The sequence below is a fragment of the Labrus bergylta genome, chromosome 4 (genome assembly GCF_963930695.1).
Source record: "Labrus bergylta chromosome 4, fLabBer1.1, whole genome shotgun sequence".
NCBI classification, from domain to species: Eukaryota; Metazoa; Chordata; class Actinopteri; order Labriformes; family Labridae; genus Labrus; species Labrus bergylta.
This window is the reverse complement of record NC_089198.1, coordinates 30,269,928-30,284,655: the sequence shown is the minus strand read 5'-3', so window position 1 is coordinate 30,284,655 and position 14,728 is coordinate 30,269,928. Positions and strand designations below refer to the sequence as shown.

At 37.9% G+C, this 14,728-nt stretch overlaps 2 protein-coding genes across 5 annotated transcripts in view; both read right to left on the bottom strand.

The window, feature by feature from the left end:
- LOC110003326 (uncharacterized) overlaps nt 1-14,728 on the bottom strand; it is an 80,125-nt gene that overhangs the window by 23,447 nt on the left and 41,950 nt on the right. The gene's annotated exons all lie outside the window — the stretch shown is intronic.
- On the bottom strand, nt 3,213-13,341 carry LOC109975264 (uncharacterized). Of its 2 annotated transcripts, XM_065954339.1 has the most exons (10): nt 13,059-13,341; nt 11,122-11,412; nt 10,443-10,733; nt 7,262-10,354; nt 6,220-6,306; nt 5,994-6,012; nt 4,911-4,942; nt 4,769-4,785; nt 3,616-3,664; nt 3,213-3,508 (listed from the first exon to the last, which is right to left on the bottom strand). In XM_065954339.1, the coding sequence occupies exons 4-10, from the start codon at nt 7,353-7,355 to the stop codon at nt 3,504-3,506; spliced, it is 303 nt and encodes a 100-aa protein (XP_065810411.1). In that variant the 5' UTR covers nt 7,356-10,354; nt 10,443-10,733; nt 11,122-11,412; nt 13,059-13,341; the 3' UTR covers nt 3,213-3,503. The 2 variants fall into 2 exon arrangements, 1 of the variants encoding a protein (XP_065810411.1); XR_010666375.1 differs by having other exon boundaries at nt 3,616-4,942.

Sequence of the window (14,728 nt, the reverse complement as noted above, 5' to 3'; positions counted from 1 at the left end):
AACACCTTCAATCCACTTTAAAAATGATAAAAAGAGAGACCAGCTCCCCAAGACAAAGATCATCCTGAAGGAGATTCCAGCCAGCAGGAGCAGCGTACCTGAGACTCCTTTTCCCCGTTTCAAGACACAGTTTGGGGACAGATAACAATACGTTTTGTGACTGGCTCGTAGAGCAAAGACCTCGGGCTAGGTCACACTGGTCATCTGTACCGTGCTGTACCCAAGCATGATTGCCCACCTGCTGCGCCATTCCCACGCTGGCCGGCACGGCCCGCGGCCATACGGGCTTAAGCACTATTACCTCTTGTACATAACGTCGGAATACAACACATGCGCGCTTTATGTTATTATGAAGCGTGCTCAGTTTACAAACAGGCGGACGAGAGAGAGAGAGAGAGGGAGAGGGAGAGAGAAAGAGAGAGAAAAAGAGATACACAGTTGAGTCCGCGTCTGCACATCAGAGAAAAACACAGCGCATAACAGATACTTTAGTGACTTTGCAGCTTATTTTAAGCCATTTTAATCAGACACAGCAATAAATAAATAAAAATAGACACGCGGCCGAGTCCACAGGCGAGTCCGCGGCCGCACATCGGAGAGCAACACAGAGAGCATGACAGCTACTTTGTGTCTTATATTGAGTCATTTTAGTCAGATACAGACATGAAACTCTGGATCTCTCCATAATGAAGGCTGTCAGCATACCCACGTGCTTGAGCTCGTGCATGAAGTGTACCGTGCCGAAGCACACCTCTCCGAAGTGTGCCAAAGACAAGGAAGTGAACCGTGTCTGAGCACGATATGGAACGGCCACACTGGTCAAACGAACTGGACTTTAGCGTTGAAGCGTGCTTGGGCACGGTACGGATGGCCAGTGAGACCGCGCCCCTAGCTTCCAGTCCTTTTCGCATGAATACAATTACACAAGTATGAGGGAAGCAGGTTAAAGGGATACTTCACCCATTTGTATTAATCTTTGTATCATTAGAAACCTGGTAGTATTTTTGAATGGTCGTGCATCCCACCCTCATTTTCCCCTGAGATGGGAAATCTTTGTATTTATAAGTCTGAAAAGGAGCTTCCAGTGACGCACTGGAAGCTGTTGTGGTTAGCGGGGTGAAACTACAACGCTAGTTCCTCATATTTTCGACCACTGAAGCTACAGACCAATCACAGATCAGTGGGTGGGAACTCACGCCCAGAATCTAAACTTAACGTCCACCATATTGCTTGGAAGCTGTGCTAACAGGCTCTATGGAGAAAGCTGATAATGGCGAAAAAATGAGCCGGGGCCGGCTCGAGTTGGGGTGAACTGGTAGTGTCGGTGCTCTCACTGTTTGACGATGGACACAGACATAGAGTCCGTTTTCTGCCAGGAATTTCCAAGATAAATTCTGGAAGAAATCTCGGAATCAGTTAAGGAAATGGTCTTATGTGTTGAAGTAAATATCTCTGTAAATGTTTTTATTACTATATTTTTACTGCTATACTGTATATTTAGGAGAAACTGTAACGATCAAATTTCCCTCTGGGATTAATAAAGTATTTCTGATTCTGAATTAGAGGACCTTAGTGGGAGTGGCCTGCGGTGCTGTGCATTCTGGGATTTGGTGTCTTTCATCAACATGAGCCAAAAAGACACTTTCTGCCTTTTCACGGCCAAGAAGGCACCAACTTCAAAATGTATTTCACATTTCTACTACATATATGACCCAATGTCAATACAGATTCATGTTTCAACAGGTGAAGTGTCCCTTTAAGTATAGCCTTATAAATAAGGACATGCCAATGAGTTTGTCTACTCATGGACAATGCAGGCCAGCCGCTTGATCATACAGTACAATCAAATCATCAATCAATCAGAGGCATAATGTAGCATCAACAAGTCATTTCAACATCAAGTAAAAACTAAGGAACGATATTATTGTTGAAATTCTAGATATTGATTTTAGGTTTGGAGAGACTTTGCTGATCTTCACAATATTTGATGGGGATTCAAACTTTTTTTGTAAATTAATAGATTTATATTTTTAAACTATGACTTTAAAGATTTATTTTTTACATCCATTATTTTTTCTGTGAGTTATTACATACTGTATGTTTCATTGAAGGTGTTAATTCAGCAAGAGCTTAAGTCTGAATTCAAACCCCAGTTCTCCCACAATGTTTGCATTCCCATTAACCCTTAAATGTCTGCTTGTTGTGCTGTTCTGGCAGCAACCAGGAAAAACCTGTGGAGGCATTTTGACCCAATCAAGCATGTTTTTTCCTTTCATAGGAGAAACAACTTCAAAAATGAAAGACAGAAAACCTTCAAAATTCAAATTCAAGAAACTCAAAAGGACTAAATCCAGCCCATTGGACATATGGACACAGTGGATGGCTGTTGCTCAGAAATAGAGTTGGTTGTTTCTCAACAGGAAGGTCGGGGCTTCTATCCTCAGCTCCTGCAGTCACATGCCCGATGTGTCTCTGGGCAAGACACTTAACCCCAAATTGCTCCCAACTGCAATGTGCCAACACAATTGTTGGCACATGAATGTGTATGAATGGGTTTAGTTACTTCTGATAGACACGTAACATAGCAGCCTCTTCCATCAGTGTTTAGATGTGTAGGTGTGACCTGCAGTGTAAAAGCTCTTTGAATAGTTAGAAGACTAATAAAGCACTATACAAGCCCAAGTCCATTTACCATTTGCATGTGACAAACAGAAAATGTGTTTTATAAAGAAACAAAAACTATTTGTTTTTTCCATTCATAAAAAAATAAATAATAGTAATTTTAGCATGATGCCCACTCTAGTGGACACTTCTGTGACTTCTTCAAATGTATAAATAATAATAAAAAACGTCTAAAGTTTTTTATTTAGTAGTATGCTACATTGGTGGATCATAAGTGCTTTGAAAACAACCCTTACATTCATCCCCTCATCTATCGACCCTCATAATCATCCCTTCATCCAACTTCACTCATTAATTTATCTCTGCCATGCTCATTACAATACTCATTCTAAATTCAGATTTTTCTTGGCTTGGTCTTTGAACATATATATGTGATAGATTTCTGTCTCTATGGTGGTTTCCTCGTTCTCCTCTTTGTATTGTATTGTAGTGCGTTTGCATTTTTTCCCATCCATTTGTGTTTAGTCTTTAACACTTTAAAAACAAATATCAAGCTGAAGTTAACATGAAGAGCAGAAACATAGTTTGTTGTTATGTAGGATATATTTATTATTTCAAACATTGTGATACAGGAGATGTTATCTTCTAACTTTATTCAGTTTCTGATTTCTTTGTTTCTATCAATGCAGTAGACCAGTTCACCGTGCTAATGTCTACTTTGATAAAGATGTTATTCATTTAAGCAATGAAGCTGTACATGAGAAATAAATGTGATAATGATACAGGAAACAACATTTTCCTCTGAGCTAATGTCAGAGAGCTTTGAACACTCTGTATCTCTCTGAGCTGATGTAGCCTTCATCTCTGAGGTGCTGCAGTTTTCACTCTGAGAGAAATAAGAAGCACACACTGCTTAGTCGCCCTCATTGAGGTCTGAATACCTGCCAGCATTTTGTGTTTTTTCTTATCAAGATATGATGTTTCTCAACTCACCAATGTTGCATTCATAGAAGACGATACTGTACGTTTCATCATAACCACCCTAAAAATAAAAAATAAAGTATAAACATACAATATGTCCAAATCATCTTAATGATCATCATCATAGTTTCAAAATCACCATCATTTATTCAGACTCTCAGTATCACCCACCCTCTCCTACCAACAATCACAGTCTGCCTTTAGCTGTCCTATTAATGAAGGGGGACCAGCAGCCTCCCCACCTTGACGTAGGAAGCAGGCCAGATTATGATCAGAAAACAATTACTGTCCCATCACTATCTCTGTCAATAAATCTTATTGTGAAGTGGCTCAGTGCAAGAGTTGGTCATCTCTCAACCAGAAGGTTGGGGGTTCAATCCCCAGCCCCTGCATCTACATGTTCGATGGGTCCTTGGCAAGACACTTAAGCCCAAATTGCTCCCACTGCTTCACCAGCGGTGTATGAATGGGATAAGTTACTGCCTCTGTTATCAGTGTGTGAATGTGTAGGTGTAAAAGTGCTTTGAGAAGTTAGAAGACGAGAAGGATGCTATACAAGCGCAAGTCTGTTTTTCAATTTACAATAAACTGCATCTGGAAGATTTAGAGGTGAGTTGACTAAACTTTCATAGATTTCATCCCAATAATCTGTCACACAGGGATAAACTGCTTCAAAATCTATTGTGTTATGAATAAAGGAAAATAATCTCTTTTTTTTCAAATGAAAGTTATCTCAGATTTCATAACAGCATGTCTCTGGGGTTAAAAAAATGTTTTTATATTGATTCATGATGTTTACAACAGATCAATAGTTTGAATGAAAGGGTATCAGAAGCTCAAAACAAGACAACAAATAATGAGAAAAGTCCATCCTCTCTGTCTTTAGCCTGCTCCACCTTTCAGACAATGTGTGCTCAAACAGGCTGTTTGGAGATTTTCTCTTCATGACATCACAAAGAAACTTCACAGATATGTTTGGGGAGCTCTGAGATTTATTTTAACTTTTTGAAAAGGAGTATAATATGTGACCTGTAATATAATTGTTAATTAAACGGGTACAGGGACTGAACCTTGATGATGTTTTTGTTGTTGTGGGAATTACTGTGTGCTGGAAAATGTTACAGTTGAAGCAGGTTTGACATTTACAATCATTGGTGAGACTTACCATATATTTCTGATCATCTAAAACAAAGACAATTAGCATTTTAATACAGAGAAGTGTATACACAGACATGTAATTAAATGTTAAACCAACATATTCTATTGTATTTGGCTTGGTCTCTTCAATACAGGAGTGAGCTACATACCTTTGGATTTACCTGCAATGTTTGCTTTTGTTCTGAATGAAAAAAAAGACATAATAGATTGGGTTTGGTTAAAAAACATCCTTACTGAAGAGGAAGCAACAGCACAGAACACATTTCTCAATGTATTGTGTTAAGTCTGATCCACACTTAGGTTTTCAACATCATAACAGATGTTTGAGACAACAACAATCACATAATGAACAGTTTTGATCCTATAGTGTGCAGAGCAACAATATGACCCAAACACTAACACTGTGACGCTCTCAACCTGCGGCAAAAATCCCCAAAAATGATTTACAAAGGGAAACATTGTCAGCAGAAATGATTAAGTCTCATCATCACAGTGTTTCCCACATAGAGGAAACTCTAGAGAGTGAGAGAGAAATCAGCCGGTACATCCCCGCTGTAAATGCACCGATTCCTTCTTTTAATATTTTACTGCAGCTGCTGTCCTGCACTCATAGTTTATGATGATTGTTGTGATACACATCATCATCAATAAGCCTCCACACACGAAGATCACCTGATGTGATTACAGAATATCGAGTGAAACATTTGAAATGCAGGTCATCTTATTTGAGCATCTTTAGCGTACTTTTAATGTGTGTGTGTGTGTGTGTGTGTGTGTGTGTGTGTGTGTGTGTGTATGTGTTTGTGTGTGTGTGTGTGCGTAGATAAGAGAACGGAAGGGAAGTAAGATGAACAGATTAAAGTAGTTTATGACACAAATTATAATAAGTAAGAAAAAAAAACACAATCAATATAAATATGTTTTTACAAACATTAGGTTTATATATAACCAAACCTAATATAAACAAGGTACGATGACTTTTTATCAGATTCAGCATGGTTAATTATTGGATGGCGTTCTAAACTAAAAAAGTTGTCACTATTACTCTGCTGACTCACTTTTATTTCCTAAATATTTGCTGATTCAGCTTTCTCCACCGACTCAATCTTTTCCTAATGCCTTTGATTTATCTTTTTACAACTTGTTGACCAACTTATTGTTTTCACATGTTTGTATCTGAAGTTCTTCTTCTACATGTTGACCAAATATATATGTGAAATAAGTTTTCTTACCTTTTGGAATCACATTTATCTAAAAAAAAAAAAGAAAAAAGTAGTTATTGATATCAGCAAGCTTCCACAAAACCCTCTTAACAGGAATACCGCATGTTAACTACCGCCAGCTTCCTTTAAGAGAATCAAAAGTTGTTTCATATGAAATATTTTCTTCAACTACAAATGGGTGTAAATAGTTCCCATTTTTTTTAAAATTTGAGATATTAATGATTTGTCATTTTACCAATTCTGCTCTGAGCAAAGAGAAGGGCCAATCCCAGCAGGAGGACACCCCCCGTCACAGCTGCTGCGATCACCCACATGATCTTCTCTGCATTAAGAGAAGAGGCAGTTAAAAAGTGTCACCTTACACAGGTTACATTAAACGACTGGAGACTAAGGGCAGGCTCACACTAGGCAAAGTTGTCCCTTACCGTGCTTAAGCACGATAGCACCCCCTCCCCATTCCTCCACTGGCCTGCACTCACGCTGCTCCAGGACTAACCGGGCCTGAGCACGGTACGGATTGCCGAGTGTGAGTGCGCCCTAACACAGCCGTCTCCACAACAACAACACTGGTGTTTAGCACAAACAGCCACAACAAGACCTACAACCAGCCGTACTACGACTGGATTAGAGACATGTTAACATTCTTTACACCAAAGTGAACACCTGAAGAAGAACTATGGTCAAAAACCTTGTGTTTCAATTAAATCTTTTGGAGGCATTTGAGCGAGCGGGAATTTCTTCTCTTCTCTAATGTTCTGTATACACAGATGTTTTTTAAAGCCATCTGGGGGGAAAATGTTAGATTCACCCAAAGTTGAAACCATTTTGACTTGGTCCAAGCTCGAAACATCAGTCAGGAGAATTTATATTAAATCTCATCTTAACATCTTTTGATTTACTAAACATGGTCTACTCTTCTTTCTCCACCAGATGCTGCATGGAGCTCATATTGTAACTGTTTCTTTAAGGCCTCGTAAATAACATTAAGACTGTACTGTCTATACTTTTCTTGAACAAAACATGGAACAACAAATGTCTTAGAGCCTCAGAGGAGTGAATTTGTCTGATTTTGACGAGACTTGCATGTCAACGTCATCAGTATATGAGTGTGTGGGTAAATATGTTGAAGTTGTGCTTTAAAGACTTAACAAATGTCAGAGAGCACCACATGGGTGTTCATGTATATAAATCACTCACATTAGACCAACCAATAAGCAACCAGTATGTAAGTACAATCTGACAGACATTTAAGTTGTCCACTTTGTAAAATACGTTACCTGATTCTGGTGTCCCTGGTGTTTGGGAGGTAACAGTGGAACCACCATTTATACTTGTGCCCATAGTCCAACCTGTTCCATAAGGAAAGTACATTTCAAAATAAGTTTGTTTTAAAGGAGTCACCAGAGTAGAAGCAACAGAGCTGGGAACAGTCAGACCTGGCCAATAAAAATACCTCTTTAATTTTTTACAGGTAATCAAAGTTGTTAATTTAAGTTTTCTTGAATAATAAAATGTTCTACAGTAGTTGTGACAAATGATGGTGTTTTCTGGATCCTGCTTGACTCTCTCTCCACAATACCTACAGTAGCAGGAGACAGATTAGGGCTCACCAATTCCTACTTTCTAGATTGTTAGGTGACTTTTCTTAGCAGCCTTGATATTAGTTAATTAGTATTTGTACATATGTTAGTATGAATCTTAAAGATGGGCCGGGATGCATAACTTAGTTTTTTAGGTTGATGCTAACACATACTGGAAAATGCCATTAACTGGCTAACTTAATTAGCACTGCAATCATTTAAACTTAGGAAACGATCTATTTTATTTTACATACTAAACAAACAACACCGTAGTCACTTGACTTACAGGCTTGTATAAAACTAAACTCTGTGCAGACAAACTTAAAACTGCTGACTCATGCTAGTCTGGTCTCAATGCTCTGATCTAGTAACACTGCATGACTTGCTCTTAATGTCTCAGTTCATGGGACATAACAGAAACATTAAGAGTGTTTCAGCCCAGCTTCTCAGTTCAATTTTGACTGTGACACAGAGGATAATGGCGGAGGCACGGTGGGGATGAGAAAGTCAGGCATCAATCTTGTAGGGGACTGGTTGCTGCCACTTTTCTGCCTGTGCTGAACAATTGTGATGTTAAACATATGCACACTGTTTCTCAAAGGTAACTCTGGACTCTGTATCACAGAGTTCTGCGGTTCATTACTCCTTTCATCACTTCATTTTCTGTCATACCTCCTGACCTCCATCAGTCAGATGAGAAGAGGAACTCATAATCTTCTCACAAACTTTCCTCGCTGTCTGTTCCAAAAGTGGGAACTGAACTGGGGAAAAAGTTGTTTAAGTTTGCTGCCCCTGTTACTTGGAAGGAATTACATCTGGGATGGACAGATGTGCAAAAACTGGAATGGCTGTTTAAGTTTGAATCATTTTGTTTCAAAAGCCTGGAAAAGAAGACAGGATATTCTGTTTAATTAGTTTGACTTGCTTTTGCTTTCTCTTTTTGTTTCTTACCAATGAACATAGTTTACCTAATGCACTCTGATCCTGGAATGTTTTAATTTATGGTGTCACGTAAGCCCATGCAGGCTAGGCATATGAATGTATGTGACAAAATAATGAAATAAAAAAACTTCAAACTACAAAAATACCTGAAACCTAACTAGCTGCTGTCATGTTTTAAGAGGATGTTAAATGACTTGGAAGAGGACACATCTGGCTGTAGATGTTCCCTTCTGATATATGCATGTTTGTGGGCGATATTGACAACTATTTGAGGATTAAATTTGTTATTTTGTATATTTTGGTTTTTAATAGTTATGTATTATATTAGTATTTAAGGCAGCACGTTGTTTGTCAGAAACTCTGAAAATTGTGCTGCTGCCTGTCTTGGCCAGGACACTCTTAAAAAAAGAGATTTTTATTCTCAGATGTTTTTTCTGATTAATTAGTATAAAGGGTCACTCAATCAATTCTGACTTTTAAAAACAAAAACACTCTTAATTAAATCCTGAAACGGGCAAGCAAATTTAAAGATGAGTCTCAATCAAACCTGTCAGAATTGTATTCTTAACAGCTGCAGTTTAAGGCAAGCTCTATTATCCAAGACAAGTGGCTTCTTCACTCTATCTGTCAGGTTTGTGTTCAGTTGATAGAGTCCATCGTCTCTCAACCGGAAGGTTGGAGGTTCGATCCCCAGCTCCTGCAGTTACATGTCCGATCTTACACTTTTGATTTGTTGTCTGTGTAAGGACTTTGCTCTTTGACAATGTTTGTTCTAATGTATTCTGTCTGGTCTTTTTAACCTTGAATTTGTTATGTGTTGTGTGTATCTAATGGAGTGCTGAATCTCCTGTCTTGCACAACAAATTAATCTATGAAGGTACAAATAAAGAAACCTTGAACCTTGAAACTTGAACCTTGAACATTGACTATAGCTAGCTGCATACAGATGGCTTCCCTCCACTGCTTTTTTGCAGAAGCTCTGCGTCCTGGGCAGCTTTGCTTTATCCTCTATAGGATTAATAGCATAGTCATCTCCTCCAACCCCCGTCACCAGGATGGATTGTGAACTCCTCAAAGTAATACTTGACTGCCTTATTGAAGTTTAACCCATGCAGATTTTTCACAAAATCCATCTTTAGGCCGATCACTCTGTATCTCTATACTCGTGTCCTCTGGGAAAGAGGATTTCATTATGATTTCACCATTATGCCAACGATGCTATAAATATTAAGATATTTTAGCAAAACCCGAAAAAAAAACCTCTCTGCTTTTTGCTGATGGAGGGGACTAAAAAACTTTGAAGATAAAACCCAATAATAAGGAATCGACTGTCCTCTCATAACTGTTAATAACTGCTTTGTCGCTATCCAAAAGTGGATTTATCTTAATTTTCTTAATCCTAATCCTGACAAAACTGAAATATCATTTTATTGTCACAGATACCTTCACCACTGTAGTTGATCAGTTAATTGGCTCGTTTCAACCAAATATCAAATCTTGGTATTGTCTTTGACCAACGTATGACTTTGACCAACGTATGACTTTGACCATCATACCACTAAGTTTGTCCAGGCAAACTCCTGCTGTGTGGGACTTGTTTAAAGGATAAATCAGGAGTCTGTTGGACTTGAATGTCTGAAAAAAAATACGTTTTAACAGGAGTCTGAAGTTTAAGGAAAATGTGGGACTGTAGTTTTATGTGACAGTGCTAGTTAGTAAATGATGGTAAAAGTGAAAGCAACACTGAAATATGTAGTAGGCTATACTCACCTTGATCAGCAGGTGGAGTTACAATAGAAACTAAGGTTGTCAAAGTGCTGAGACTCTCCTTGTTTGAGTTTGTCTCACCTAAAAATAAAATCAAATGTTTTGTTCATGACATTTACACCACAGGGTTTTTCTTCTGCTGATCCAGCTTGAAGACAGATTTACTTACTTTGAACAGAGACAGAGGAATATTCACTTTCTGGAGATCGAGCATTTCTGTCTCCATTCTGAACAGTGTAAAAACATTTCACTTTGACCTCAGCAGGTGAACTCTGATGATCCATCTTCAGCAGCTCACTTCCTGTCAGTGTCTGCTGACAGGAAAATGTCCTCACAGTTCTTCCACTTAAAGTGAAGTACTGACACTGAGACACATATGATGGAGTCTGACACTTCAGTGTGACTGAGTCTGTCTCTGTGATCATCGCTGGATTCACCATCAGGTCAGGTTGAGGAAGAGCTGAAAATATGAGCAAATAAACTTGAATAAAATAAAACCAAATATAATTACAACTCTAACTCTTCAACCGTATCATATATTGTCCACCAGTGCTCCCATTAGTATGTTTGTTTTTGTGTTTTTAGGATTAAAAACAATAGAAACAGCAGATTGTCTTACATAATCACACTCAAAATAATTATTAAAACACACAAAACAAATGTAGCTCAAATACATATTAAATCTGCAAAATATTTTTTATTCAAATAAATCACTTGACAAATGTATACTGGTAGAGGATGCCCTTTGACAATATTCCAACTCTTTAAATCAGACTGCTTTAACTAGTTTGTTTCTTTCTGATTATGTAACAAAATATATGAATATTGACAACACTTGTATTACTCACTTTGTATGCGGATGGAGACTGTGTCACTTTCTGGAGATGGAAAATGTTTGCCTCCACTCTGAACAGTGTAAAAACATTTCACTTTGACCTCAGCAGATGAACTATGATGGTCCATCTTCAGCAGTTCACTTCCTGTCAGTGCCTGCAGACAGGAAAATGTCCTCACAGTTCCTCCACTTAAAGTGAAGTACTTACACTGAGACACATATGATGGAGTCTGACACTTCAGTGTGACTGAGTCTGTCTCTGTGATGACTGTTGGATCCACCATCAGGTCAGGTTGAGGAAGAGCTGAAAATATGAGCAAAAATATAAATGTAATGTAATGTGTTTTTAGGACTATAAACGACAACAGATTATCTTACATAATCACTCTCAAAATAATTATTAAAACACACAAAACAAATGTAGCTCAAATACATCTCAAATCTGCAAAAGCTTTTTCTTTTAAATACATCACTTGACAAATGTATTGACAAAGGCCTCTTTGTAAGTGACAGAGAGCCTGATGCTGTGAATGAGCGGAGCAATTAATAACAGTATCCACATATAAATGAAAATTTGCATTGGTAACTTTGTGATCGATACTGTTAATATTGAGTGTGAATAACAGTGGCCTCAAGACTGAACCTTGTGGCACACCTTTCTTTTTTTACTTCAACAAGTAATGCCTTCAACCTGCAGACATTGTAATCTGCTTGATAAATAATTTACAAACCAACATACAGATTGTTTGGAGAGTCCAATAGTGTGCAGGTGATTGTTTTTTGTAACATCAAGTAAAAACTAAGGAACAGTATTATTGTTGAAATTCTAGATATTGATTTTAGGTTTGGAGAGACTTTGCTGATCTTAACAATATTTGATGGGGATTCAAACTTTTTTTAAAAATTAATAGATTTATATGTTTAAACTATGACTTTAAAGATTTATTTTTTACATACATTATTCTTTCTGTGAGTTATTACATACTGTAGGTTTCATTGAAGGTGTTAATTCAGCAAGAGCTTAAGTCTGAATTCAAACCCCAGCTCTCCCACAATGTTTGCTCTCCCATTAACCCTTAAATGTCTGCTGTTCTTATAAGCTACCAAGATGGCGCTCCCCTGTGGGCGACATAGCGTAGCTCTCCAAGTCAAGTTTTTCGTAGTTTTGGTGTTATTGTTTTCTTTTCTTTCGTTTAATGTGCGGTATGTTAGGGCTAGTGTCAAGTATGATCGGGCGACACTGATACAGCTAGGTGAGATGAGTCACAAAGGACATTTTAACGTCAAACTGCTCGACTCCTTCCCAGAGCTACACCTTCATGCCGGAACAACGCAGGGCCAGGCCGCAGCCGGGGGTTTACCTGGCACCCCGAGACCAACACTGGTAGAGGATGCCTTTTCTTTCTTTCAAAGGTCTTTTTATTGAAATATAATAACAGAAAATAGCTTTTACTGTACAGGGAAATATTTTTCTTTTCTTCCCCCCAACCTTAACAAAAACACTTCTACAGGCCGCAAAACATCCAAACATGAGACAAGCCTAATCCAGACGACAAACAACCACAGCTGCACCTAGAAGTCACATTCTGAATAATAAAAGGTCAAGCTCAACAAGAAACACATCTGTACAGATAAGGGCAGTCCTTCCTGCGAACTCTAAAGGAAGCCGAGTTGCATTTAAGAACTATGTTGGTATATAGGATGCAGTAACACACCCCAAACTAACCCCCCCCACCCATCAAAATACTTGGAAGAAAAAAAGAAAAAAGAAATTAAAGAAAATAAAGAAAATAAAGAACATTACAAAAATAAATAAATCATGTCAAGAAAAATAAAAATAAGGAAAGGAGGATGCCTTTTCACAATATTACAACTCTTTAAATCAGACTGCTTGAACCAGATGATTATGTAACAAAATATATGAATATTGACAACACTTGTATTACTCACTTTGTATGCTGATGGAGACTGTGTCACTTTCTGAAGATCGAGCATTTCTGTCTCCACTCTGAACAGTGTAAAAACATTTCACTTTGACCTCAGCAGATGAACTCTGATGATCCATCTTCAGCAGCTCACTTCCTGTCAGTGTCTGCAGACAGGATAATATCTTCACAGTTTCTCCACTTAAAGTTTGGTAATAACACTGAGACACTGATGATGGAGTCTGACACTTCAGTGTGACTGAGTCTGTCTCTTTGATCACCGCTGAATTCACTGTAAGTTTAGGTGGAAGACCAGCTGAAAATATAAACCATGAAAATGTTTTATCAAACTCAAACATAAGATGCATATAAATGTTTAAATTCTTCAGTAGTGCAGCGATCACAGCACAGTTAGACATGAACCATGAGAGATCACAGACTGACCTTCTGTTTGAATCCAATTAAAGACATCTGTTTAAAAAACACAGTGAAAGTAAGGTGACTACACATAATAATAACTCCAAGAGTTCACACATTTCAACTCCTCCAACTATTCATTTATTTTCATCAAAAGTAGAATTATTAACTGAAACAAAAATAGATTTTATTTGTCACAACTGGCAGAACACACAAAACACAATATCACAGACTCAAAGCTTAATCACTGATATGATGATATCTGACATGACACATTAACGTCATGTTTCAATCTGCAGTGCTTTATAATAGTCCACAATAATACTGAATAAATCAATAAAGGTTTTACTTACACATGAAGAAGACAAACAGCAGACGTCCGGCCATGATGAAGCTGAACACTGAGACTGTACAGAGGATACGTGTGTGTCTCACTGTATGGACTTTGTGGTTAATGAGACCAAGTTCTTAAATTAGATACATGAGAACGACAGCTATCAGAAATGAAACCCACTGACAGACAAACCACAGCTTAATATTTAAAGAACCATTTTTAAAAATCGAATATCCCACATTGGAAACTAACATCTGTAGAAAGATGACATAGTGTATGTAGGTGAAACATATGCCTACAGTACACTTCACTAACACACTGAGCTTGTTCATAGTCTGCTCTCACTAAAGACAAAGTTTGTTTCATTTTTTCTTCATTGTTAAAACAGTTTATTCACACATTTGCCTCCTCGAGCTTTATGTTTCTTCTGGTTGTTCAAAGCGAGTGATCTCAAGTTTTTAGTCATTGTATGAACAATATTTTATATACAGTTGTGATAGATTTGTGTCTCTTGTATTATAATGTGTTTAATATTGCAGTTTGTTTTCATTTATTTAATTCTGGTCATTGCAGTGAACAGCTCTTCAAAAAGCGGTTTCCTGCTAAATGCATCGTGGTTTCACATCAGACTCTGTAGTGGAAATTATCAAGCCATACACTGCCACCCACTGGTCAGATGTAGTAAATATAACAAACGTGTCTTCAAAATCAAGATTGCCTTCACAAAGTCATTCCCACGAGGCTCAGGAATGTCTTTCCAATCCTGTTATTCCAGACAACCCTTTTTTTATGAAAATGTTTTTAACCAGGAGAAACATCATTGATATTAAGAATCTAATTTACAAGAGTGTCCTGACCAAGAGGGGCAGCAGCACAACAAGCATGTTACAGACATAAAACACAGAGTAATTACAAACACAGATCAACATGTCCTGAGTCACAGA